General features: G+C 28.9%; 12 protein-coding genes across 12 annotated transcripts; 3 read left to right on the top strand and 9 right to left on the bottom strand.

Moving 5' to 3' along the window:
• Window positions 1–2,807: 2,807 nt before the first annotated feature.
• OCT59_019507 (uncharacterized protein) lies at window positions 2,808–3,524 on the bottom strand (the record flags this gene model as incomplete). Its single annotated transcript, XM_066143573.1, has 2 exons — window positions 2,808–3,247; window positions 3,350–3,524. The coding sequence occupies 2 exons, from the start codon at window positions 3,522–3,524 to the stop codon at window positions 2,808–2,810; spliced, it is 615 nt and encodes a 204-aa protein (XP_066005309.1).
• Window positions 3,525–4,068: 544 nt separating this feature from the next.
• OCT59_019506 (uncharacterized protein) lies at window positions 4,069–4,414 on the bottom strand (the record flags this gene model as incomplete). Its single annotated transcript, XM_066143572.1, has 2 exons — window positions 4,069–4,093; window positions 4,167–4,414. The coding sequence occupies 2 exons, from the start codon at window positions 4,412–4,414 to the stop codon at window positions 4,069–4,071; spliced, it is 273 nt and encodes a 90-aa protein (XP_066005308.1).
• Window positions 4,415–7,774: 3,360 nt separating this feature from the next.
• OCT59_019505 (uncharacterized protein) lies at window positions 7,775–8,488 on the bottom strand (the record flags this gene model as incomplete). Its single annotated transcript, XM_025325157.1, has 3 exons — window positions 7,775–8,034; window positions 8,116–8,228; window positions 8,388–8,488. 3 exons carry the CDS (start codon window positions 8,486–8,488, stop codon window positions 7,775–7,777), a joined length of 474 nt encoding a protein of 157 aa, XP_025182662.1.
• A 370-nt stretch (window positions 8,489–8,858) lies between these two features.
• Window positions 8,859–9,104, bottom strand: OCT59_019504 (uncharacterized protein; the record flags this gene model as incomplete). The annotated part of the gene is made up of 1 exon (XM_066143571.1): window positions 8,859–9,104. One exon carries the CDS (start codon window positions 9,102–9,104, stop codon window positions 8,859–8,861), a length of 246 nt encoding a protein of 81 aa, XP_066005307.1.
• Window positions 9,105–9,322: 218 nt separating this feature from the next.
• OCT59_019503 (uncharacterized protein) lies at window positions 9,323–10,114 on the top strand (the record flags this gene model as incomplete). The annotated part of the gene is made up of 1 exon (XM_066143570.1): window positions 9,323–10,114. One exon carries the CDS (start codon window positions 9,323–9,325, stop codon window positions 10,112–10,114), a length of 792 nt encoding a protein of 263 aa, XP_066005306.1.
• A 3,714-nt stretch (window positions 10,115–13,828) lies between these two features.
• Window positions 13,829–14,385, bottom strand: OCT59_019502 (uncharacterized protein; the record flags this gene model as incomplete). Its single annotated transcript, XM_066143569.1, has 5 exons — window positions 13,829–13,903; window positions 13,989–14,061; window positions 14,149–14,173; window positions 14,252–14,284; window positions 14,370–14,385. 5 exons carry the CDS (start codon window positions 14,383–14,385, stop codon window positions 13,829–13,831), a joined length of 222 nt encoding a protein of 73 aa, XP_066005305.1.
• Window positions 14,386–15,842: 1,457 nt separating this feature from the next.
• Window positions 15,843–18,074, bottom strand: OCT59_019501 (uncharacterized protein; the record flags this gene model as incomplete). The annotated part of the gene is made up of 9 exons (XM_066143568.1): window positions 15,843–16,169; window positions 16,261–16,401; window positions 16,481–16,539; window positions 16,979–17,168; window positions 17,236–17,292; window positions 17,358–17,450; window positions 17,523–17,791; window positions 17,861–17,899; window positions 17,987–18,074. The coding sequence occupies 9 exons, from the start codon at window positions 18,072–18,074 to the stop codon at window positions 15,843–15,845; spliced, it is 1,263 nt and encodes a 420-aa protein (XP_066005304.1).
• Window positions 18,075–18,945: 871 nt separating this feature from the next.
• Window positions 18,946–19,488, top strand: OCT59_019500 (uncharacterized protein; the record flags this gene model as incomplete). The annotated part of the gene is made up of 1 exon (XM_066143567.1): window positions 18,946–19,488. One exon carries the CDS (start codon window positions 18,946–18,948, stop codon window positions 19,486–19,488), a length of 543 nt encoding a protein of 180 aa, XP_066005303.1.
• Window positions 19,489–19,576: 88 nt separating this feature from the next.
• Window positions 19,577–20,082, top strand: OCT59_019499 (uncharacterized protein; the record flags this gene model as incomplete). Its single annotated transcript, XM_025325156.2, has 2 exons — window positions 19,577–19,673; window positions 19,751–20,082. The coding sequence occupies 2 exons, from the start codon at window positions 19,577–19,579 to the stop codon at window positions 20,080–20,082; spliced, it is 429 nt and encodes a 142-aa protein (XP_025182659.2).
• A 387-nt stretch (window positions 20,083–20,469) lies between these two features.
• On the bottom strand, window positions 20,470–20,871 carry OCT59_019498 (uncharacterized protein; the record flags this gene model as incomplete). The annotated part of the gene is made up of 1 exon (XM_066143566.1): window positions 20,470–20,871. The coding sequence occupies one exon, from the start codon at window positions 20,869–20,871 to the stop codon at window positions 20,470–20,472; it is 402 nt and encodes a 133-aa protein (XP_066005302.1).
• Window positions 20,872–21,207: 336 nt separating this feature from the next.
• OCT59_019497 (uncharacterized protein) lies at window positions 21,208–21,743 on the bottom strand (the record flags this gene model as incomplete). The annotated part of the gene is made up of 2 exons (XM_066143565.1): window positions 21,208–21,458; window positions 21,530–21,743. 2 exons carry the CDS (start codon window positions 21,741–21,743, stop codon window positions 21,208–21,210), a joined length of 465 nt encoding a protein of 154 aa, XP_066005301.1.
• Window positions 21,744–22,601: 858 nt separating this feature from the next.
• On the bottom strand, window positions 22,602–26,835 carry OCT59_019496 (uncharacterized protein; the record flags this gene model as incomplete). The annotated part of the gene is made up of 7 exons (XM_066143564.1): window positions 22,602–23,044; window positions 23,124–23,882; window positions 24,755–25,034; window positions 25,103–25,400; window positions 25,469–26,278; window positions 26,345–26,733; window positions 26,803–26,835. 7 exons carry the CDS (start codon window positions 26,833–26,835, stop codon window positions 22,602–22,604), a joined length of 3,012 nt encoding a protein of 1,003 aa, XP_066005300.1.
• Between the last annotated feature and the right edge of the window lie 195 nt (window positions 26,836–27,030).

Below are 27,030 nucleotides of genomic sequence, written 5' to 3'. Positions count from 1 at the left end.
ACAAGTGGAATAACAATAGATCGCCCACTGTTTATCCATGAAATGTTGGATGGAAGAAGCATCATCATAAACAATACAAGCTTGCTGAACTTTAGCGTTGGCACGTGTATGGAGGCGACAGAATTGTATGTTACCATACTTTTTAAAAAGAGCAATAATATCATCTTTTTTGATGAAAAACGGGATGTCAGTAACTTGAATAGCCCGGAGATCTTCATCAGTTTGGAGTTGCTGAGGGTCGTGTAGAAAAAATCGGAGATCGGCAAGATCATCATGTTGGAGAGAAAGGCAGGCATCACGTTCAGTAGTTGAATTGAAATGAATGACTAATCTTTTGAGGTCACCAGAACCAGACATGCGACGACGGCCAGTATAAGAGTGATAAGTTTCCAAAAGAAGATTATTGACAGCGTCAATCATAGCCCGATTAGTAGGGTACTTTTTAACAAATTCAGGGGAAATATTAGGCGCCGCAGCAGCCTGATAATCACGCCTAAGAATGGAAATAGTGGGCGCGTCAAGGGGAAGAGGAGAAGTATCATTGGTATCCATAATGTCCTTATTAGGAGACGCGTCTAAGGGGGAAGTTTCTTTGTCTTTTAGAGCATGCATGGACGCGTCAGTACCAGACGTGACAGAATCAGGCGCAGAAGGCGCAGTAGTTTCTTTGGGAGGAGGAGACGAAAAATTGTCAGTATTATTTTGTTGAGGAGGAGTAGTGTTGCTACCTCCAGCGTCAGCCGCTGAGTCGGCGACGTAATCTTCTTCTATAGGATTTTCTGGGAGCGTACAGGTACGTTTGGAAGGGTTGTTTTTATTGTTTGTTTGTTCATTATCTGAGTTCGAAACGTCAGAGCCAGAGTCTTTATTTTTGTTTCGTTTGTCTTGACGTTTGGCAGGTCCCCCGTTAGGGTTATTGCCAGCTTTTTTGCTACCTTTGGGAGGCATTTTAATAGTAAAATAGAGATGTGTTAATATGAAGAATAAAAAATTTCTTCCGCGAAATTTTTGACCAAGGATCTACAAGAAAGAGTTGGCAGATCGGGATATAAGTCACACTTTCGGCAGATTGGCCCATTTTTCAGGGCTCAAAAAATCGTTTTTTGTAAATATCTCAGCATCCAGTAGTCCAATTTTGATGAACTTTTTTTTTTTTAAATTGTAGAGCTAAATGAGGGCTACAAAATAAAAAAAAGTTCATTAAAATTGAATTACTGGATGCTGAGATATTTACAAAAAACGATTTTTTGAGTTTCAGCAAAAAGGGGTGTTTTTGGCCAAAAGTCCATTATGACCTTTATATTAGATATCCGGGGTCCTATATGCACGATCCATTACTAAACTACACAAATGCTTTGCAACTTTTTAATGAGAGGATTAACTCAGAAATTTCATTTAGGCCAATTATAGCACCTAATTTCATTAAATTCGGTCAGCAATCTGAGATTAACCTCAAAACAGTTACCTCCAACATTGAGTACGATCTTCTGGCAAGACGAAAACATTATGATTTACTTGAACGACAATTTATAATATATTTATTATAATGAAAATTAAAAATTCCTTCATTAGTTTTAAAATAAATCCATTTATAAATTTATTAAATATGATAAAATTGTTAATAAGAAATTATATTAAAGTTATATGATACGCATTTTTCACCCTCATTTATTGATGCCTAAAATATTAATTTCATATATATCAGATCTGTTGTGCTCGTCTAATATAACATTTCGTAAATGTGATATAAACCCATTTTTAGATGCATGCGTCTGTTCAAGATTAATATAAAAATATATAATATTCGCTTAAAAATTTAAGCCCATTCATCTGTGAACTTACAAAAAATGTTAGTTGCTTTAAAATTATTTTATGTTATATCAATTTAAATTTTTGAAAATTTATTTTATTATTGTTTTAGGGAAAATAAGAAAATTGGTGTAAAAGAATTAATTTTCAAGTATGAGAGAATTCATTTGAAAATGGACAATAACGATAATGCTAAGACAAATTGCATAGAAAAATCGAAAGAATTCGTAGAGAAAAAAATAATGGTTTATGAGAGTTTTATTCCAAAATCAAAGAAAATGTAAGACAAATTTTTAATTTATCATAATCATACTAGCTATTATTTTAATTTATAATCAAATATATCTGATATATTTTTTTAGTGTTAAAGCCAGTAGATATATTTCTAATATAATTCGAAACAAAAAGGAGATTTATGATAATTACCAATTTTGAAAATATTAATTGCAAAGTATTTTGCATGTGTCGTTATTTAGAATATATTTCATGCAAGTATTGATATAATTAAAATATTTGAAAAATAATTTTTGCATATGATGAAAAATGGTAAACTGATTTTTTCTGCTTCGTTCGCAAATTCATAATGACTATGACTGGCAATTTTATTATTAGAATAAATCGAATAATGAACTGAAATGTCTGAATTAACTTTTTTAACACTAATTCTAGTTTAATTACAACAGTAATAAAAGTATATCAAGTTATTTTAATAAAGTATTATGCTTTTAAATTCAAATAGAAGCCTTAAAGAGAAAAATAAATAAATTTATATATAAGGAAAAACTATTTATAAAATGGCTTGTTCAAAGCGCTATTCTATGATGTTCATGAAGAAATAATACTAGTAAAGTCTTTAAGTAAAATCATTATAGAATAATTGTTTTTAAAAATTTATAAGCTAACAAAACAAATTTACGATACTAAATTTCAAACAAATCAAACGAGTTTGTCAAAATATAACATTATCTTCGAAGAAATTCTTTTTATTTTATTGTTTATTACTCTAAATTTAAAACTTCTACTATATTATTTTTAATTAATATCTTATTAAAGTCTAATAACCTTTGTTCAATTATAGTAATTCTATCTCTTAAACTTTTATTTTCTTCGGATAATATTGAAACCTGTATCAAAAGAGACTCAATTATCGACTCATCATCAGACTGTATATTTTTCCCTTTATTATTAATTAGTTGACATTTTTTATTTAATTCTTGTTCTTCGGCTTTGATTATTGATGGGCCAACTTGAGTCAAGAATTCAGCGAAAGATGTAGAAGTTTGAGAGGTAGAAGGTTGAGGGATTGTATGTACAGGTTGAGGTGAGTGTTGAAGTGGGGAATGTGCAAGAGGAGAATATATTTGAGGGTTAAAAATATAAAGAGGAATGTGAATTTTTTCTTGAATTTTTTTTCTAATAGAATTTAAGTCAGGGTTATCTATATATTTATAAAAAATAATAGTATTGTTTTCGAATCATTGTAAGATATCGGGATTATTATAAAAATTTCTCACGATATCCAAGTTTTTAGCTTTCGTACAAGTATGATATTTGTATTTTTCATTTTTAGCAATATGAAGATTTCTAATAACCAAATCAGAGTTATTATGTTTTTTAAAGGTGTTTGATGATACTACATGACCAACGATACGTTCATTATTAAAAGTAGAACACCACGAAGAACATCGTGCGCAAATGCAATGTACGTTATTCATTTTAAAATAATAAGTTAAATATTTTTTTTATTGGTTTGAGGAAGAAAAAAGTATTATATATATACAAAAAACTTTCATAAATCATAATTGAATTTCCGGTTTTATAAATACAGAACGTTTAAACAAGCCTTTTACTTATTTAGTAATGCACGCTGGCCAATAACCAAATATTCTAATTACTTTATTGGCCCTGCGCTCGTATTGTGCGGTGAGTTATTAATTTTAAAATGTAATTTTCTTCTTAAATATCTATATTCTTAATAATTGTTTACTAATTCTTCGAAGCGAGTGGTTTCTGTTGTTGGCATTCTGCTAAGAGTGAAGCAATAATTATCATTAAAGAAAATGGTAAAATCATTAATTATATATTTTTGGGATAACTTTTTTGATTATATTTATTTACATAACATTCATTTCGTAACGCAAGAACCGCAAATATGTTAATAATGCCTGTTTTAATGTTCTTTTTGTTTTTTGCTGCACTAGCAATTTTCAAGTAATAGTTGATAGTCATAGTGAATTTGTTAAACTTGGTGACGTGCCTCTATTCATTATCTAATTGACAATTACTTAAAAAAAATATATCATCAATATAAATTTAAATAATTTTGTTCATTCAGAAATTTAACTTCGATCACTTACTTTTTAATAAATTCTTCGTAATATTTTTTTTTCCATTCTTCCGCATCTCCTATTTTTTTATAATATTTTTCTTTCAATTCTTCCGAAACTCCTACTTGGTAATAATATAACTCCTTCCATCCATTAATATTTTTTTGGTAATTATTATTAACTTCATTAAATTTCTTATTTAAGTCTTCTGTCAACCTTTTATATTTTGCAATTTCCAATTCTAATCCAATATTTTTATGTTGAACAATATCAAACATTCCTATCCAAAATTTTTTTTGTAATTTATGGTTCGTCTTTTTTCTTTTGATTTATTCCAACTTTCCTCACGTTTGTTGTATCGGGTCATCTGAAAGAGAACAAACGAATATTGTGCGCGCAAGGTAATTGCAAGGAATAAAAAATAAGAATAAAAAATGGGATTGTACAAAAAAACGAATTACTATTACTTCTGAAATGAAAACAAATAAAATAAATGAAACAAACAAGAGAAATAATAGCAAGTGGTGGGCTTGAGCGTGCCGTTAAGCGCTGAAGTGCCCAATCTCACCTTGATCTAATTTATTTTAATATGTTTTTAATTCAGATTTTAATGTTATAATGAAGTTGAGTGTATTTATACAAATTACTTAAGTTTCAGTTGAGAAACTCAGATTCCAATTAAAGTTAATTTGCACGGTTTTCGAAAAAACTTTTAAAATGATAGTTTACTTTTTTGGATGCTTTTTGTTCGTTTGGCGCAGTTTTTTTGTAAATCTGTCGTGTTTGAAAAATTTATGATTTGATTATTCATTAGAAAATAAAGAAGATACAATAAACGAGCCCAAATATGAATAAAAGTATTTTCTTCGCAAAATTTTAATGCATCGCTTTTTATAACTACACTCGAAATTGCAAACAACAAATCAATATTTTCTTGGTATATAATCTTTGTAAATTTTGTCATGTCTTGCATAATTATTAATAATAGTATTTAGATACATTATTTAAACATTTAATTATACTTATTAATAAATGATAAAATTCATTGCTATTTACTTGAGATGGCATTCCATATTCTGGTGAAAAATTGATTTGATATCTCATATTGTTTAAATTTTTTTGAGTTGGATAATGTTGTAATTCATTTGAAAGTTAATAAACCAGAATTATCATCCCGCCATTGACGTGAAAAAGTATCCTTCTAATATATCAAGTTTTATAACGAAGTTGTCCGGATATTCTTCCTATATATTATTTGTAGTTGTAATGCAGTGATGGCAAATGACCAGGTCATTTGGCCATTTAAAATGACCTCCCAAATGACCTTCAAGTGACCTGGTCATTTGGGTCGTTAATCATTTAAGTCAATGAATTTAATGTTGTATAATTCAGGCTAAATTTATAATCCTGGTCAGAATTACAAAAATTGTATAAATAATTTGGCTAGAATTATGGTGTAATTTTAAATGACAAGGTCATTATGTTGAAATGACAACTCCCCCAGCGTCACTATCAAAAAAAGCTTGGGCACGTGACTTTTGGCCCGCAATACGGTATAATGCACTAACATGTGAAAATAAACAGTGACGAATAAAGGAGTGACAAATAAGTTTTTGCCCACTTGAAAAAAACTAAGTCCCTCAGATAAATATAAAAAGTGGAAACGCGTTGGGGTGTGACGGTTGTGATGAATAATTTTCACGGTCACGTGCCCAAGCTTTTTTGATGGTGTTACTGTAGAAAATTTGAAATGACCCAAATGACACGTGACCAGACTGGCTAAAATAAGCACTTAAATAGAGCCATTCTTAACCTGATCCACCGGTCCAGATGCTTATTCTGAACCAGTCAACTTTTGATTGGCTAATCAGCCCTTTTATTACATAACTCCGGCATAATTTATTTTATCTCTTACTCTTCCTATCTTTCACTCTTTCTCTATTCTTTTTTGTGGTATGTTAGTACTTAGTATTTCATATTTCATTTCAGTTTGTATATTTTAATTTTAATTGTATTTATTGTAGTTTTATAATAATACTAAATGTTTTTTATTTTCTTTTTGAAGAGTTTTATGATATATTGATATTATTCTGGAAATCAAGTGTTTTTTTTTTAAGTTTTGGGGTTAAGCAAAGTTGTTCAAAAGAGGTTGTAAATTACACATTTATAACAAAACTTTTAAATTGTATTTTTGTTTTGATATTAACGTTAAAATAATTTTAATAATAAAATTACAGTAAAAAATAATGTAAAGACCTTTTTTATAAAGTTATATATGCAATTTTACTTATTTATTAATAAAGTTTAATAAAATGCATACCAAAATACAAATTTTAAATAACATATTACTTTAAAATGGTAGTATTAAATGCTTTAAAAAAAGGCATTTCGTAACTTTTTTTTTAAAAAAAACGCGAATTGTTTTTTTTTCCAAGACAAATGTTACACAAAACAATCTCATCCAATTAGATTTGCTGGTCCAGGATAAGCATCTGGACCGTGGCCCAGGATAAGGATGCTCCTTAAATAGTTAGTTTTGTGCGCACAAGTTTAAAACATTTTATTAAAAATTTTAAATATTTATTTAAAAGAAAATAATAAAGATTGTTTGATAAAAATACTTTTTATTATAAAGCATGAAGTATAAAATCGTACACGACAAAAACAACTATAAATGAATAAATGTGTAAATTTTGATCATAATCCTTTTTTTTCATGTAATTGCGAATTATCAATCGGTTATCTATACCGATCTTCATTACTGTAATCGATTCTAACAACTTCATCTTCGCAAATTTTCTTTCGCTTAAAATTCATTAGTTATCGTTATTACCTTCAAATGTCTTTAATTTTTCTTTCAACCTTTTTATTTCATATTTTTTGTAATTCTTACAAAAATTTTCCGTAACTATAAATATAAAAAAAATTTTTTTTTTGATTAGGAAACGAAAAAACTTAAGTCAGTCATAGTTTCTCGCAGCTTTTCGTACTCGGCCTACCAAACCAATTCCCCCCGGTTGGTGAACTGCGGCACCTAGTTCTCAAGGACAATGGTAAGTCGTTTCCCTCCCAAACAATTTGCCCATCTCTTCTTTTCCAACGATATCGAAGCTGGGCGACTCATTTGGTAACTTGCTCACATTAAAAAAAAATTTTTTACATAAACAATGTCTCAGATATGCTTAAAGCCTAGTTTAAACTGAGAAGCAGTTCAGAGGTTCTTTCTTTAACGTCGCTGGCCCTTGAGTAGGTTGTAAAGTCTAACACACTAACTTTTTTAATTTTTCAATCTTTCTGTAAGTTTAATTATCTTATTTTTTAACCTTCTATGATCACCGAACCTGACAATAAATATAACATTAATTATATTAAAGCAAAATACATAGCAAATAATAAAATGAATATTATAATAATCGAAATACCAATTATTTTTAGCAGAAGATTTTCTAGAATCTGAAAAGTATCGTTTTGAATTACGTTTTGAAAGTGACATTTTTTTTTAAATAAAATCAAAGCTTTGCCTTTATATACTTTTTTAACTTTTCTTTTTTTAGAAATTAATAGTCGATAAAAATGGTAAGCGCAAATTATCACATAATTAATTATTTAAACGTTATAATTTTAACTGCAATATTACATCATGTGTAACAATTAATAGCACGTACCGCAGAAACGTAATTGTTCCCGTAAATCCTGTCACATTCTTCACACCATTGATAAGTGTTGTCATCAAGTACTCGGCAACCACAGTAAGCGGAAAAACCAACTGGAGGGCTACTTCCGATATGTATAGAGGAATCTATACGAAGGCCAAGGTTAGGTAAAGGGAAAGAATATAGGTTAATAAAGTTCGCTCGAGAGCGACCATCTTGACAAAAAGAGTCTTGACGTTGAGTGGCTTCATCATGGAAAATATGATTGAAAAGAAGTGACCTACAAAAGTAGTTTTGGAGAAAAGGAGCGGGAGGTTAGGACGAACCTAAGTGAGCGAAAAGTAATGGCTTATCTACAGGTTTCGAAGGTGAGCAACTTGCTACAAGACTCAGCATAACCACAGTATCCACCTCATGGAAATATTCGTCAAAAAGCCATCTTCAGTCATCGGGATAACCAGTCTACTGTTAGGAGCTACCTAACATTTCGCTCGTATGAACAAAACCTCCCCCTGCAAAATAGTGTATCGGCGAACACCAAAACATCTACAGAATACACTACCACCGGCAACCAAACGGCAGCGACATTCTTACTCACCTATAATGTTTATCACTTCTTATAATACTTCGAAGAGCTTTTTTCCTTTGAAATTTAGAAGTATTTCTAGTAGAGCGTTTACGATGAACAAATTTTGGCATTTTGGAAAAGAGAAAATATGAAAGAACCATTTAAGGTGAAGAAAAAAAGTTAGCGTAATCAAAAGCTGTATTTATATCCAAAATTCCAAATATTTGAAACGTAATGATCGACAATCAACAATTATAATAACAACATTTAGTTGCATTTTATCAAGCAGATAAAATCAATTGAAAAAAATAATTTTACATAGTGAAAATAAGTCATATCGTTTTCTTTAAAAAAAAAAAATATTTTGAAATTCGTCAGTTTATTTATTTATTTCTAATATACTAAATTCAGCGAAACGTAATTTTTGTAATTACGAACTTTAAGAAATTACGACAGAATTTAAAAGTACTTGATAAAATTGTATAAATTGTATAATAGATGCTAAAACCATTCTAATTGTCTAAAAAAATCCCATAAAGCACTTGCTTTATTTACGTCAAAATTAATTTCACATTTTTGAGCATTGATTTTCTTGAATTCTTTTCCTACTTTCTTAAATGCAAGAGCGCTAATTATAATATTATACTTTGCATTCAAATAATTACTTGGCTTTAATCTTAAATCAGAGCACAAAGCCTTTTCTTTCTCATGCAAAAGATAAAACCCGACTTCCTGTGAAATTTCCATTGGATTAGATTTTTTCCATTTATCGCCTTTTTCAAATTAGTGCGACTATGCGATTTTTGGGTTGTATCATTATGTGAGAATCGATTTTCAAAAGATTTTCAATTTCACGTGACAATCAACAAATAATTAGCCAATGATTACAAGATTACACAAGAATAAAAAATTTATAGTTAATTTCGCGTTTAGAATTTTTTTGTCGCGTAAAAAAATAGTTGAAAATGTATAAAATTGGGACTTGTTTTGGATGTCAAAAGTGTCTCTATTGTGGGGTAAATTTGAAAATAGAAATATGTGATTGTAATAAAACAGCTAAGCCATCCAGAAAAAACCGAACAGATCTCGTTAAAAACGCATTTACAAGAGTCTTTAACCCTATTTCTAATCCTAAACAAATAGATTTTATAAAAAATAAAAATGATAGCTTTGCTTATGGATTTGATTTAGCAAAAGGCTTTCAATTTTCATTCTGTTCAACATGTAATAGTTCTTACCAACGTTTATCTAATAAAAAATCTAAATCTAATAACTCTTCACAAAGAGTTCGTACATCAGAAAATGTGATACAATTAGAAGAAAACATTGAAATAATTAATGTTGAATCTACTACTGAAATTTCACAAGAAAGTACTACGTCAGATGGGTCAACATTTTACAATAAATCCAAACGTAGCAATTCAGAAACTGAAAATGAAGATAGTACTGAATTGGAAATAGAAGTTAATTACAAACTATCTATAAAAAAGGCAGACGGTACTTCTCTTCCAGCTAAAAACTATTCAGTTATAATCTCTGAATTAGATGAGTTTTTACTTTCAATTCAAAATAATATCACAGCTCTTCTCAAAGATGAAAAAATTGATGCTAATGACTATAATGTTTCTTTTAAGTCAGAAAAGACACAAGGAGCTGGTACCGTATATCGCGGGCCACAGTACCCTGGGTATCTTGCAAATTTTGGGCATTTGGACCTGTACCCGGGGGTATATTACATGAGTGGGTACTATACATAGGAGGGGTACAGGATTTTTAAAATACCCGGGGTACTTGCCATGTATAATATCCGAGTATTATGGATAATCACTATGATGCAATCTCTCGTTAAGAATTTCTAAATGTATCCTATTTCTCATATCTTGATACTTTTTCAAGATATTTTACACAAAATTACTTATCTAAATACCCCTATTCATACATAAAAATGTCTTTGTTTGATTTACGTGTCTTTATTTTACGCGTTTTTTTTTCTTTCTGCTAAAGTAAAATGGTAGTTATTGGCAACAAGAAAAATAAAAAAACACGCAATCGTTTACCACAAAAGAAACGAAGACAATGGAATGTAAGGGAAAAATTAATGATAGTGCATTATTATGAAAATAATAATAGAAATATACGTGGAACTGCCAAAAGATTTGATATTCAGCCCAAACAACTGCGTGATTGGAAAAATAAAAAAGGAACTTTGTTAACGACTGCTCCTCATGTGGCTAAACTTCATCTGGGTAAACCTGCCAGATATCCGAAATTAGAAGATGATTTATTTGCATGGATAAGTGAAAAAAGAGCCAATGGAAATGCCGTTACTCGAAAATTAATTACCAATAAAGCCATTTCCTTATCCAAAAGTCCAGAATTATTAGCAAATAATCCGGGTATTGCTGGGTTCAAATTTTCTAATAAGTGGCTTGAAGGATTTCTAGGAAGATATGACCTTAGTGAGCGTCGTAGAATAACAGTAGCACAGCAACTGCCATCAGATTTAATTGAAAAGCAAAATATTTTTTTGAGTTATATTATGTACCTAAGAATTCATAATAAATATGAACTAAAATATATAGGCAATATGGATGAAACGCCCATGTGGTTTGATTTGCCGAGTAATACAACTATAAACCAAAAAGGAGTAAAAACGGTAAGTATTCGTACAACTGGTCATGAACGATCATCATTTACAGTTATACTTGCATGTATGGCTGACGGTACGAAACTTCCTGCAGTTTGCATTTTTAAACTGAAAAATATTCCGAAAGAAAATTTTCCACACGGTATTTACATAAGAGCTAATGAAAAAAAGTGGGTTAACGAACAGGAAATGTTGTGATGGGTTGAGAACGTTTGGACTTCAAGGAACCGTTTTGGAAATCCACGTTCTATGTTAGTATTAGATTCTTTTCGTGGGCATATAGTAAATTCTGTCAAAAATCGATTTGTGGAAAAAAATACAAACATTGCCGTAATTCCTGGCGGTTGTACATCCAAATTGCAACCATTAGACGTTGCAATTAATAAGAGTTTTAAATCTAAGGTAATTATTCGATCTTTTTACTTCAATTTTATTCTTATTAGTTACTAATATTAGTGAAATTATAGGTTAAAGATCGGTATAATAATTGGATGATATCAAATATTCATACTTTTACTCCAGCGGGAAAGATTAAAAGACCTTCTTATTCAACAGTCGCAACATGGGTTAAAGAGTCATGGGATGAAGTTGATGAAAATCTTATTCAAAGATCCTTTAAAAGTTGTGGAGTTTCGACAAATATTGATGGTTCGGAAGATGATTGTATTTTTGATCATGATAGTTTATTGAATAGAGATAACGAAGTGTTAGAAAATTTTGATAACTCAACCGATGAAAATTATGAAGAAGAATATCCTGAAGAAACTAATTACGAGAATAAATGGGACATTAAAGTTGTTGTTGAAGTTGGTCGGGAAGAAGATAATGACAAAAGTGAAAGTGAGAAAGAGGAAGATGATGGTAATTATGATTACCAAGATTCTGATGATCATGGAGAAATGCGTCATAGACTAAGCGAATTAAAAAAAGTATATAAGGTAAATTTTTTTATATTATTTTATTCCATTTTATCAAATAAAATTGCTAATTATTAAACTTGCATATAATTAGAAATAAAGAATCGATTAAGGAGTATATTACTATAAATATATTTGTATTACAATAATGAATAACTAATAAATAATACTCCGTTTTAATAAATAAAGTTGTATCCGGGATTTATACCCCGGGTATTTTACAAATTCTAAGATTTTAAATTGAAGATTTCTATGTAAAGTATCCGGGTACTTTAAAATTCCGATAAATTTTTTTAAAGGGGTACTGTGCATAGGGGGGTACTGTGGCCCGCGATATACAGTACTTTATTAGTAGATAAACGTGATTTCGAAAATTTCAAATCAGAATATAATAAACTTGTTGCCACAAAAAAAGTTATGCTTATTTCTATTACTATGAATAAAAAAGAAAAACAAGTTGATGTTAAGCGAAAAAAAAGGTAATTTTTAAATTATTATTGATTTTTTTATTCTTAAAAAAATTAATTCTATATTTTTAATTAGGAAACTAATTCAGATGATGATGTAGATCATGACGAGGACTCTATTCCAAATATTTATAATAAAAATAAAGTTCCTAAAATTTCAGATATTTCTTTGCTTAATCAAAGAATTGCAAAGAATATTACAGAATTACGAAGAGAAACTTGGTGTTCCATGCATAATAGGCATTGTCTAAAAGATCGTGAACCTCATGTTGAAATAAGTAATATGATGTTTTCAACTTGGGCAACAGAAATGGTCAGTTTTCTATATATTTATTTAATAGTATTACTTTAATTTAACATTAATATCTAAATATTTTAGCTTAACGGACTTGCATCAGTTAAAGATCCACCAACCCATCCTTTATTTGCGTACACCAAAAACAGGTCTCAACCCACTTTACCCCAACTTTCTAATGATTTACAAAATTCAATTAGTCCTTTTTTTCCAATTTATTTCAGGCATTAGTTGCGCCTCAACTTCTTCAACAACAAATATCACAACAATCCCCATTACAATCAACATTACAAACAACTCTAGTAACTCACCAAACTTTACCATCAATGATCAAATTTTTACAACAATTAGATGAAGCTGAAGAAACAGGTGATTATTACGTTAAGTTTCTGGAAGGATTTGAGAAGCAAAGAGTTAGAGTCAAACATTTATACAAATTGAATGATACGCAATTTGAAGCTTGTGGGGTAACAACTATTGGAGATATTGAAACCATTAGAGATGCTGCTAAAAAATATAAATAATTGTATTATTTTATTACAATATAATGTATAAATTTACAAATTTTGTTAATAAATTGAATTTGAATTTTGGTTATAATATAAAATTTTAATTTTATTTATTTAAAAATATCCTGATCCTCTAAAATAACCCTCTGCCATTTGAGGAGTAATTTGAGAACAAGTTACAAGTAAAGGATAAATAGGATTATAATTAGTATCTACAAAATATCTATTTCTTCGTAAAAATTGTTTGATCGTAGAAAAAGCAGTTTCTATAGGATTTAAATCCGGTGAATAAGGAGGTAAAAATTCAACTTTTACTCCAAATGCATCTAAATATTCAAGGAGTTCTTGATCGTGATGTATCTTAGCATTGTCAAGGACTAAAACACTATTTGTAGATGGAAATGGGTTCATTTGGGACAACTATAAATTAATTTGATTAGTAAATAGTATACAGTCAACTCCCTCTATAGTCACTCCCGTTATAGTCACATTCTACTATATAGTCACACCAGTTGAATGTTCAAAACACTTTATTATTAAAATCTATCCTATATAGTCACAATCTATCTATAGTCACTATCACACCTATCCTCAAAAATCTTATATTAAAAAGAACTGTTTATAATCACAGTTATACTAGGGAAACGGGAACCGTTGTAAGTCCGGAGCAATAAGTCGTTTCGTCACCCAAAAGCTGCCTAAAATCTGCAACTAAAGAAACAAACAAAATATTAGCAGACGTTACATTTTGTTAAAAATAAAAAAAAAGACAAAGAAAAAATATTTAAACACATACCGTAATGCATCTATGGAGAACCGGATTTCCAACCTTACCGAAATTCATGTCCATAGATATTTGAAGAAACTGTCTAAAAAAAAGTAATAAAACAAAATGTTACTAGTAAAAGTTTCATTATTTTGTTAAAACAAATAACAAAGTAAAAAAAATATCTTACCTAAATCTAACGCGTCCAGATGACTCTAAAAAAAGTGAAGATGAAATATTAGCAAACATTTTGCTAAAAGAATTGATTTAAGTAAAAAGAATACTTCACTTACCAAAATATATGTCCAAGAGACTCAAAGAATCACCTACAAAAGAAAAAAAGAAAAGAACTATTAGTAACATTTCATTAAAAGAAAAATAAAAAAAAAAGTCTGAAAGGGCCAAGTTTACACCAAAATTTATTCATAAAAAACCATTTTTCCTTGGCGCTGCTGGTAACTTTCAGTATTTTGTTTTAAACATCAACCATCTAAAAAAAGAGAAAAATTGAATGTTAACAATGCTTTGTTAGAATAAATAAATTCGAAAAAATACATTTGCAGATGTTCTCACCAAGTTTCTATGTATCCAAAGGGCTAAGAAACAATGCCTAAAAAAGAAAAAAATGTTAAAAACCGGTCATCAAGATAAAAAAATTAAAGAAAAAAAAATGAAAACCTGAAATATCACGCTCAAGGAAACTAAACACCAGAAAAAGTGAGAGAAGTAAGGGGAAGGGTAAGACGAAGGAAATAGGAAAGTACTTTTTTTTTTCATGTGACTTATTTGTTTGATTATTGATCTTATCAGATGTGATACACGGAGTAACGTGACGTGACAAAATTTTTTCAAATACGGGGTCTTTTTTTTTTATATAATGAACATGATACATTTTGCTTTATCAAGTAATCAAGGACATTGCATACAATGTTACTAAAAATAAAAAGTATAAAGGGAAATAAGCAGGGGCATTATGTTTCAAAAAGGAAATTGTGGTAATGACGTAGGTGGAAGGAAGGAAAAATTACATGGGTTAAACCGGTACTACAAATTTATCTAGTTCCGTACAATAAATAGTCCTTCGCTACGTTCCAGACAATAAAGAATATATTAAATAACTTGGCATCTAATAATCGTACAAAGATGTATCATAGCTTGTTAGAATCGTCTCACTGAGACGAATCGAATGGTGGTAGTTTTATCCTTTTCCGATCACTGGCTGACGAGTTATTCAACAAAATGTTAAACATCGGCATTATAATATTTCTTGATTTACGTTTACTGCGCCATTTAACATTTTGCTAAATTTCTCGGTACCTAGTGATTGTAAAAAGACGATTTATAGCTCGTTGGAATCGCCTCATCGAGACGAATCGAATGGTGGTAAGCTCATCTCTCTGTGATCAATATTGACGGAGTTATTACTTAAAAACCATTTAATATTTTTTAATTTCGGAAATTGATCTAGTGATTGGATTTCGATGTATCTTATACCATTAGATTCGTCTCATCAAGACGAATCGAATGGTAGTAAGATCGTCTTTCTAGGATCAATATTGACAGAGTTATTATACAAAAACCATTAATATTTTTTAATTTCGGAAATTAATCTAGTGATTGGATTTCGACGTATTTTATACCATTAGAACCGTCTCATCAAGACGAATCGAATGGCGGTAAGATCATCTCTCTACGATTAATATTGGCGAAGTTACGATACAATAAATTTTTAAGTATAATTCTGGCTAAAATTATGTTAATTTTTGGCCGGAATTATGATATACAAATATAAGAAATTTTTTATATAGTCACATCTCTTTATAATCACCAAATATGGACTGTCCCAAATGTGTGACTATAAAGAGAGTTGACTGTAATTAGTTATTATAATATAATTAATAGTATACATACCACTTGAGATACGACAAATTCCTTAAACTTTTGCTTTGTACAACTGCCTTCCATAATATCTACAGCAATTATACCTTTTTTTGTTAATGCAGGTAAAAAAGTATACCTTTTGCCTCGAATGAAAACCACCTTTTTTATTGCTTTTGAATTGATTTCAGAATAGCCATAAAAACGTGTTGAAGTACGTTCATCTTTCGATGATTCATCCATAAATACCAATTGATCGATTCTATAGCGACCTATAGATGCAATAAATGCACCTCTTAGCAATTCATTTCTTTCTGAAGCAGCTTTATGTAACTATATAATAATGAATTGAATAATTATTATTATCTTGCTAATTTTTTTTAAAAAAAAACTAAAATTTATCTTTTTACATATAATACTATACCTTTTTACGTGTAATACCACAATAAGCCAATGATCTCCATAGAGTTGAAACAGAAACACGTTTTCCAGTTCGTGCCTGCATTTCTTTAATATATTCATCAAGATAATAATCAACATGTTCATGAACAATATCACGCAACACCTAATATTCACAAATTATAATATAAGTTTGACTATCAAACAAGTATTTGGTCTAATTTACAATTTCAAATTATACTTACATTCATATCACTTCTACTAAAAACTTTTTTTCTTCCTGGTGTAAGTTTCCACGGATTTACTACACAACCCCACTTTGCATATATATGAATAACTTTCTTAACTAACGTTTCTCCAATATAAAGTAGATTAGCTATTTGTCTTTTTGAATATCCATCATTATGTAGAAGTATAATGCGCCATTTGAGATCCTCAGCTAAAGTTTTAGCCATAATAACCAATAAAAAAATATTTAGAAGAAAATCTTCAAGAAACAAATAACTTTATAGTTTGAAAATCAGTAAATATTTGGTAAGTAATATACTTGAAACTTAGTAGACGCGTATTTTACTGTAGAAGCTTTGTGAAATCACTAAGAAAGTATTAGAAATCAGAGATGGCAAAAAAAATTATTAGAAGGGTTCGTTTAAAAATCGCGAAAATCGGGAAATCTAATTAGATTTTCACATAGTTACACGATCAGGATGGGCGCACTAATTTGAAAAGAGCGATAAATGTACTGGTAATTGTATCTATAGATTTTGTAAATTTTCTAATTTCATTTTGCGAATAAGAAGAAAATTCCTTAATCTCATTTTTAGAAAAAATAAGCAGCTCGTCGATTTCTTTCTTTGTTTCTCCGACACTGTTCTGTAGTTTTTGATGCTCTAATAAAGTATTACTCGCTATTTCTTCAATTCCAAATAATTTCTAACAATTTAATATTTAAAATATTATTAACATATTTAAGAAAACCTAAATTTATTATAATTTTTACCTCTATGACGATATTTAACGTATTTTTGTTTGAAATCGACAAATCTTCCATTATAGCCTTTAAATGGACAAAAAAATTAACAAAAAAATAAATAATAATTAATAAATAAATAAAATACTGACTAAATTTTTATTAATAGAATTTATATATTTATTCTTATTGTTATTCAATTCTTCAAATATTTTATCAACATGTGGTACAACATTATTGAGATTCTATAAATAGATAAATGCTTTATTAATTTGTTATCTGTTATTCTTATCCATTTTTTATAAAATAATAAATACCTCGTTAAGAGTTGTTACATGTATCGATGTTTCCTTAATTTTATTTTGAAACTTTTTAATTGTCTCCTGAAACATTTCCATTTCACTTGAAATTAATGCTGATTTTGTTTTTATAGTTTCAACATCGTTAACCAATTCATTCAATGAATTAGTTATTCGAGGTAAACGTTCTTTTTCTTCATCTCGTAAGGAAGTTATCAAAACACTTAAATCACTTATAATATTACTATAAGTATGTGTAATGTTTTTACTAAATTGTGATAATAGGTCTGACAAATTAATTAGTTAAAAAAAAATCCATAAATAAATGTTATGAAAAATTGCAATTAAAATTATACCTATTTCAATCGAATATCTTATACTAAAACACATTTGCACTAATAATATAATCGTTATTATAAGTTTTTTAAATGTTCTTTTTAAACTTAGATACGATCAAATGTATACTGTTTATAATACTTTACCAACTTCACAATAAAATCCATCATAAGTTGTCCAAAATTGTGATACTTTTCCAAGTGCGACAACACATTCGCTAGAATAATCATTCATATATTTACAATCTCTTGGTATTTTAAATTTTGCAATTTCAAGTTGGCACAAAGTCAACCGAATTGTGACTATACAACGATAAATGTAAATTATAATGCTCGCATTTGATTTAAAAAATCTATCAAATATACTTGCATTTTATTTTTTCTTTATCCAATCTATTTTCCAATTGCGTGCATTTATTTCTAATTTCTACAGTGGCTTCTTTAAAACAGTCATTTTTATTTTCATATTGAACTAACATTCCTATAATAATAGCGAATCAATAGTAAATAATTTATGTTAAAACATATATTATTAAGTTATGTAATATTGAATACAACCTTGACCATGATCTACCATCATTCTTTCTTTGGAATTGTCATTCTTAACATTAAAATAACTCCATAAGTTAACGTTAAAAGAATTTACGAAAACAAAATTACAAATAAATGTAATAAAAAAAAAGAATAAAATAACAGATTTCATTTGATTCGATTTTATTACGAAATTTATTTTTTTATCTTTTAAAATTGAAGGGAAAACCTTTTTAAATAAGAAATTTTTCTACATGAGATTGAAAATCATCGATTAAAATTTTGAAAATTTTGGAAACTTTGCATATGTTTAAAAATAAGGAGACATTGGAAACTTTGGAAATTATGGAAACTTTAGAAATTTTGGAAATTTTGGAAACCTTGCATATATTTAAAATATGGAAACTTTGGAAACTTTGGAAACCTTGCATGTGTTTAAAATATGGGAAACTTGGAAACCTTGCATGTGTTTAAAATAAGGAAATTTTGCAAACTTCGGAAACCTTGCATATGTTTATGTGCAGCAGATTTATGATTTAAAAGCAGAAAATAACTAAATTTTAATTTTATTAAAGATGAAAGAACAAAAAAACCTGCGAAATTTGCTTAAACAAGAATTATTAAGCAAAATCAGTGGGAGAGTTACTCCAAATGAAATAAAAAAAAAGAAGGCAAATAATCGTAAATTAAATATCACAATTCTTAATCAAATAAAATATTTTAGAAATCTCAAAAAAAATCATGAAATTCAGGAAGTTCAGGAAGGAATTGGGCATGTCGAAAATCAGGAAGTACCTGGGCGAGAAAATGAAGCTCAGGAAGGAATTGGGCACGTCGTCGTAAATCAGGAGGTACTTAGACGCGTAAACGAAAAACAAGGACTTGGGCGCGTAAACAAAACTCAGAAAGGACTTGGGCTCGTAATCGAAAATCAGGAAGAATTTGTGACCGTAAATGAAAATCATGAAAAACCTGATCACGTAAATGAAAATCTGATAGGAATTGGGCGCGTAAACAAAACTCAGAAAGGACTTTGGCTCGTAAATGAAAATCATGAAGGACTTAGATGCGTAAATGAAGATCAGGAAAGTCATCGAGAGTGCAAAGTAAAAGGATAGACAATCAATAAAAGTAAGTTTATTTTGGACTTTTTATTTAAAATTATATATTTTAATAATACCTTTATTTTATTTTTTTAAAGCGAAAATGAATTCTCAAAGATATAAGAAAGAGATGATAAGCGAGTTTGAGAGAATTGTTATCGATAATAGTTCAAACAACGATAAATTTATTAATATTTTGGGTATTATTATGTTATTTTTTTTAAAAAACCTAAGAATTCTTATTTTTAATTAACATCAATGTTAATCTATAATTTAGAAAATGAGGATATACAAATCAAGGAAGCTTTTAATGGAACTAAGAATAAGGATTACAGAAAATGGTTTTATATGTTAAAGTTTTTAAAATTAACTAAAAATAAGAATAACAGTGAAGTTGGAAATATTTTAGGAATAAAAAGCGCAAATATTAGAAAACAGATGGATTGTTTCAAGAAAGTTGAATGTTACTTGTCATATCTCCGAAGATGTAATAAGAATTACAACAGTTTAAAACTACAAATTGTTTATTTTCAAAAAATTCTTAATGATGATTGGAATGAAGTATTAATCAATTTAAATAGAGTAATACAAAATAATATGATCAATTAATACTGGTTTGCTGATTTGAATAAACTGATAAAATTGACATACGATTAATTCAAGACAAACTTACGTAAATGATGACATTAACAGCATCTTTTTTATTTTGTAAATAGAAATAATGAAAAAAAATTCTGCAATATAATAAATTCTATATTTATTTAAAATTTTCTAATTTCTCAAGCTGGGGAGTACGCGTTAATAACAAAAAATAACGCAGTATTTAGAATAGTATTTATAACTACCAATTAAAGTAAAGAGAATAAACGAAGATTGTGTGCGCAAAAATAATTGTAAGGAAAAAAAATAGGAATAAAACGGTGTAGTATAAAAAATGAATTACTATTACTCTTGAATACGAAACAAAATGGGTGGGCATGACTTGCCGTTAACACCTTATTCGATCCCAATGATTTTAATAAAGTCACGTGATAGAGCACGTCTGGGTTGGTAGCTTCCAAAGTTTCTATAAGTTTCCAAAGTTTCCAAAGTCTCCAAAGTTTCCAAAGTTTCCAAAGTCTCCAAAAGTTCCAAAGGTTCCAAAGTTTCCAAAGTTTCCAAAGTTTCCAAAGTTTTCCAAAGTTTGAAGTTTCCAAAGTTTCCATAAGTATTCGAAGGTTCCAAAGGTTCCAAAGTTTCCATAAGTATTCGAAGGTTCCAAAGGTTCCAAAATTTCCAAAGGTTCCAAAGTTTCCATAAGTATTCGAAGGTTCCAAAGGTTCCAAAGGTTCCAAAGGTTCCATAAGTATTTGAAGGTTCCAAAGTTTCCAAAGTTTCAAAAGTTTCCAAAGTTTCCATAAGTATACGAAGTTTTGGTGTAACAATATTTAGAAATCGTGATCTTAATGATTAAATTATTTCGTTGAGAATTAGAAAATGTCAAATACACTTGGCTTTTATTCTTCGTTCAAGTATTGAGTTATTAAAATATTTGAAACCAAGATGCAAGTTTTTATTATTCAGACTATGGCAGAATGACACTTTTAATTTCTTCACAAGTGATATGGTAAATCTGACGATGGGTTATAAAAGAATGATATTTTAAATTGATCATTTGAATGTATTTATAATTGATGATTTTGATTAAACTTAAACTAAATCGTTTATTAAAATATATTTCACTTCGATTTATAATCAATTTATAAATTTATTAATAAATTCTAATATATTCATAAATCCATTTTTTTCAAGTTTCAAATATGTAATTTGATTTTCTTCGCAAAATTTTAATGCATCACTTTTTATACCTACACTCGAAATTGCAAATAACAAATCAACATTTTCTTGGTCTTTCATTATTTTTGTAATTTTTGTCATATCTTGAAATTTGATCATTAGTCCAGGAGTTGTACAAAGTATGATAAATATTTTGTTTCTTAATACTCCTAATTTATGATTATTAATAATTATATTCAGAATTATAGATACATTATCTAAACATTTTATAATACCGTACCTTTTAATAAATGAAAAAATTCATTGCTATTTTCTTGAAATGGCATTCCATATTCTGGTGAAATAAATTGATTTGATATCATCATATAATCTAAAATTTTTTTGAGTTGAATAATGTTGGAATTCATTTGACCTGTACAAGTTAATAAGCAAAAATCATCATCCGACTCTTCGTTATAACTAAATGTTGCTCTTACAAATTTTTTGCGGGGCATCTATAAATTAAAAAGGATGGTTAGCTTTTGCTAAGTACTCTACTTCAAAATTTTGTCCCGCCATCTGATAAGGTGACGTGAGACAGTATCCTTCTAAAGTATCAAGTTTCATAACGAAGCAATCCGGATCTTCTTTCTATCACATGTCAAATGATCAAAAATAGGCAAAAAAAATGGCGCAAATCGCATAAACTATTCGCAAATTTGTATAAACTATTTACAAATAGTATAGGTTAATTCGTAAATAGCCAAAAACAGCCAAGAATAGCTAAGAGTAGCCAAGAATAGCCACTGCTTTTCGCGCCATTTTTTTTGCCAATTTTTAGCATTTCGACCTGTGTATATATTAGTGTCGATGTTTTCACCGCTTGGCCCTGAAAACTGCACAATAAAAGGTAAAGTCACGAGTATCTGTTTAAAAGAACTTTCAAAAACACAACATTAGGTTATTGCGTCCTTTCGCTGACATCTCTTCTTAGACACTGAGAAGATCTTATTCGTATCTCAGCCAGGTCCGTCAGTTAACAGAGTTATCATAGTAAGACCTGCCAGCTCACAAGGTTGCTGTAACTTCCTTGATCATTGCATCCACTTGTTCACCTACATCAGAAACAAGGGTAATGCAGGACCCCGGAAACTTATATTTGATGTGACCGGCAAAAATGGGCCAATTTTATCATTTTTTTACTCAGCATTTTGACTATTAACTTTACCTAGTCACTAATAGAAACATTTTCATTACCTATAAATTTTACCCTTTTATTAGCCGGTAACATTAAATATAAAAATCATTTTTTATTAATAGGTCAGTATTGCATTTATTTACAAATTTGATATTATTTATCTGTTATTGATTAGTTAATCGTTACAATTTATATCTCTGTTATCAAAAATAGAAGCTAAATGCAATTGTGTTTCTTCCTTTTTAAAAAAAGAATAAATTTCTAACGAATTATCATCAAGTGTAAGGAGAGAATTTGAATGTAATATAAAAGGAACATTCGCTCCAAAATAATAAACAATATCTTTAGATTTTAAATGCGCATATAATCTACCCCCCGCTATGCATTCATTTGAAAATAATGAATCTCCATATATGTTAATGAATAATGAAACTGAAATATAAGATAATAAATCAATATTATCAATAGTTCCTGTTACGAAACTATGTTTTCCACCTATCATCTGATACATCGCAATAACTTTTGCTATACATAATCTTCCATCGGTAAATACAAGCAAATAGCCATCTTTTTTTAATGGATGAGCCTGAGAAACATTAGCACAACCTATATTTGTTACTATAATAAATAAATGTAAACATGAAGTTATTTAATATTAAAAGTAAATAAAGTAAAATTAAAAATTAAATATTTTTACCTTGCATTTTATTAGAATTAACGAGTGACTGTAGCTGATTACGACCTTTCCAACGTTGTGTTCTGCTTCTCATAATTTGATGATCTTGATTATTGCTTAATTGATTTACCAAATGATTAGCCAAGTTTCGGTCAATTTTATCCTGAGATCCTTGATTTAAATTAACACTTATTCGAGTTTGTATTCCACGAGGACGATCAGAACGAGAAAAAGCCTCATGAGATCTTCGCAATTCCAACATTAAAAATATATCACAACTTCCTTCCTTTTCAAATATTTTCTCTTCAGGTTCATGATTTAACTCCTGTAAAACAGTAGTTTTTGGATTATTAATTATGTAATTAATTTCTGTTTTCATTATAAAATTATCAGCATCAGCAGTATTAATTTCTAACAAATCTTCTGAATATTCATGACGTGAATTATCTGAAATATCATTGTTTTCAAAATAGTCATCGAAAACATTTTCCAGTTGCGAAATTCTATTCAATTCATCTGCAACTTGATCAATAGTTATATTTTGAGGTACTACTTCATTGGTCAATAGATTATTTGTATTAGTTTCAGAGAGTTCAGGAATTAAAGGATCGGTATAGCTAGTATTTTTTGATTGCTTTTTCATTTGAAGAAAATTTGAAAATTCCTTTGCATTTTCAGATGCAATTCTTATAGCATCATTTATATCATCATCTGATGGCCAACTTCGCAAAATTTCAATATTAATATCCGAAATACAAGTATCAAAATCAAAAATATAACCTATAATTAATAAATAAAATATAAATATTCAATAATATATAAACATAAAATTAAAATTATATAATTTTACCTGCTGCAGATTTTTTTTCTTGAATATCCGATATGTTTTCACTGCGTAAAATATTATCCCTATGCTGTACCCGGCTTATTACTTTATATAGTTCATAATAAGTAAAATCCGGTATTAATTGTCTAGCAATTCCAAATAAATGCTCAAGCGCTTCTGTACCATATTCCCAAGGAAGGAAAAAAAGGATAATTTGAATAATAATTCCTATGGGCCAAAATAAGTAAAACTAAAGATTCTGCTAAACTACAAAATATATTAAAGCTTTGTGGTGAAATACAACTTTTGTTCATGTTATACCACTTTGCTGAATGTAATATGGCGCATTGTTCAATATAATTTTTCCATGTGCTTAAAAAGAAATATGCACGCATTGCCATTATAATCCTAGTTTTATGAGAAATATCTCTATTTAAAAATGAATCAAACAGTTCGCCTATTTTAAATTCAAATTTTAGATTAATTAATATATAATTTTATGTACTAGTATTTACAATAAAAGATAAAGAAATTGGTTAATTACCAAATATAAAAAGATATACGAATAAAGCTGCTTTATCATGATCCAGATGCCCATTATTTTGACATTGTGCCAAAAATGTTGAACAAAAAACCCTATACGCAGCCCCATCGTCTTGTTTATCCACATTTATAACATCTCGCATATATAACGCAGAATTTTCTTCTTGTGCAAGTTGATATATTTGGTCATATCGCACAGTATGATTTCCTAGAACTAAAAAACGAGCTCCACTATGTATTGCGTTTCTTCCATTCTTTTTGGCATGCTTCGGATCCTGGATACGAATTATAGGTTTTCCAGAATAAATAGGAGCTCGAAAATGTACATTATAAATTTCATTATCATATGTAAGAAATTCTTGCGTATCGTTGCCTTGCATAAGTATAACTTGTGCATTATATTCTGTAATTGCGCCGTCTGCGCCAATACTAATTAGGTTAATGTTTGCTTGAATTGACATATCAACAATTTTCTTTAAAATTGCATAAATTTCTTGAGTTTTGGAATCACCCTTTGTCGGTAATAATGCGATGACAACTGGAGGAATCCTGCTGATAGGAATCTATTAAAAAATATTATTAATTTAAACTATTTAAATTTATAATTTATAATTATAATAGTTTAAGTTACCTTTAGAACAACACATCTTACTTGTGATGCAATGGCTTTATTATCTTGAATTTCTTTAATTTTTAAATGAATATCATCATATGTTATTACATTTGTACTGTCAAAGCTTAAAGTTGATCCAACTATGCATCCCAGCTCTTGTGAATAGGTTAATTTAGTGCGAATTTTGGTACAATCCGTCATGGCAACCACAGGTCCTGTCCATTTTAAAGCCTCCATAGCACGAGCAAATCGAGCCAAATTTTCATACATAAGGTTAGGATTAGTTAAATAATCACCATTCCGAACACGTAAATATCTACATTTTTAAAACTATTATATTAAATTTTAATTTAAATTATTTGTCATTTACAATATATTTATTACCTTATAGATCGTGGATCCATTCCTACTAACATTTTGCGAAATATACCATATTCTCTACTACTATCCGATAACAAACTGAAAAAATGATGAAGGTGCTCAGAATATCGCACTGCTCTTTTACTTTTACCCTGTTCTTGAATTTTTTTAATTTGAAGCATCAACTCTACTAACTCACTAAAAGTTTTATTTGTTTTAAATGCGCCTTTTTTCCCATATTCAGCCAATTTTGTCCACATATTACATTTATCTGATTCCTCATCAATTGCATTTCCATATAAAGTTTTTAATTTATCATCACCTAAAAGTTGAACTAATCTATTATCTTGAATGTGCCGTTTTGGAATATATTTAAATGTTTTTTCTGTTGCACGTTGCATACTGATTGCATCACGAAAACGGGAATTATTTCTTAATTTATCACACTCTTCGCATATTTTAGATTCACGGGCAGTAAATTTTTTACATTTAGCACTTGTTACTGATAAATTTCCCTGATCTAAAAACCAAGTCGCATGTGCTCTTTGTAAACTATAAAGCTCTTGTCGTTCATCAGAGTTTAATTTGCTATAAACTAGATGCCCATCTTTAAATTTTTGTGGAAATAGCTGACAAGCAAGTTCTGTTTCACGTTTTGACCCACCAAAGTCAGATGGACAATGAAGTATATAGTGTTTAATTTGATCATTTGATAATCCTTGACAAGGAAACTGCATTGATAATGGTATTTCATCACTGCTGGATTTGAAATATTTCTCAACACTATGTTGACCTTGTATTTTGGCATTACATGCTTTTTTGCTACGTACATGACTTTGAAAAAAAATAATCAATTAATATAATTTTAATAAATAATCAAATATAAATAGTTTTACTTACATTTTTAAGTTTTTTACTGAGTATCTTTTATCCAATTTTAAATCTTTTCCACATATGCATCGAATATGTTTTGGATTAATTAATCGTGAAAAATATTTATGTCGGCGTAATTTCTTTTCCTTAGGACACATATGAGGTTCTCCATCACGCGGAACTGCATTATATTCATCATCGCTACATTCATCATCATCGGATTCTTCATCAATATCTGTACCATTATCATCAGTATCAATATCACTAAAAAAACGTTTTTTACGAATATTATTAGTGATTGAAGGAAAATTTAGGGTTATTTGTTTTAGTTGCTTTATCGGTTTAAGAGGTGTAGTTTCTTTTTCATTGTTTGCAACTTCTCCATGGTCTATATGGTCTACAAGCTTATTTTTACCCTTTTTATTACTTGAATCAAAATGTGTATAAGATAATACAGGAAAATTAAGTGTTGTTTGTTACGATACTCTTTTCTGTGAACACTCTCCGTTGTTTTCCATCATGAAAAAATTGAAACTGATTTTTTTTACTTGCGTTTACCTGGATAATTATGTAATATTTATCTCACGCGATACTATAATCGTCATATTTGATTACCGTGATCCAGCCTGTCTTGGAATTTTGCGGTGAAAATATCAGCACGGTAAAAATATCAGAAATGATTACGAAATACAAATAATTAACAATTCATATGA

This window comes from Rhizophagus irregularis, chromosome 29, assembly GCF_026210795.1.
Source record: "Rhizophagus irregularis chromosome 29, complete sequence".
In the NCBI taxonomy this organism is placed as follows: Eukaryota; Fungi; Glomeromycota; class Glomeromycetes; order Glomerales; family Glomeraceae; genus Rhizophagus; species Rhizophagus irregularis.
This window is presented reverse-complemented; position numbering and strand designations above follow the sequence as displayed.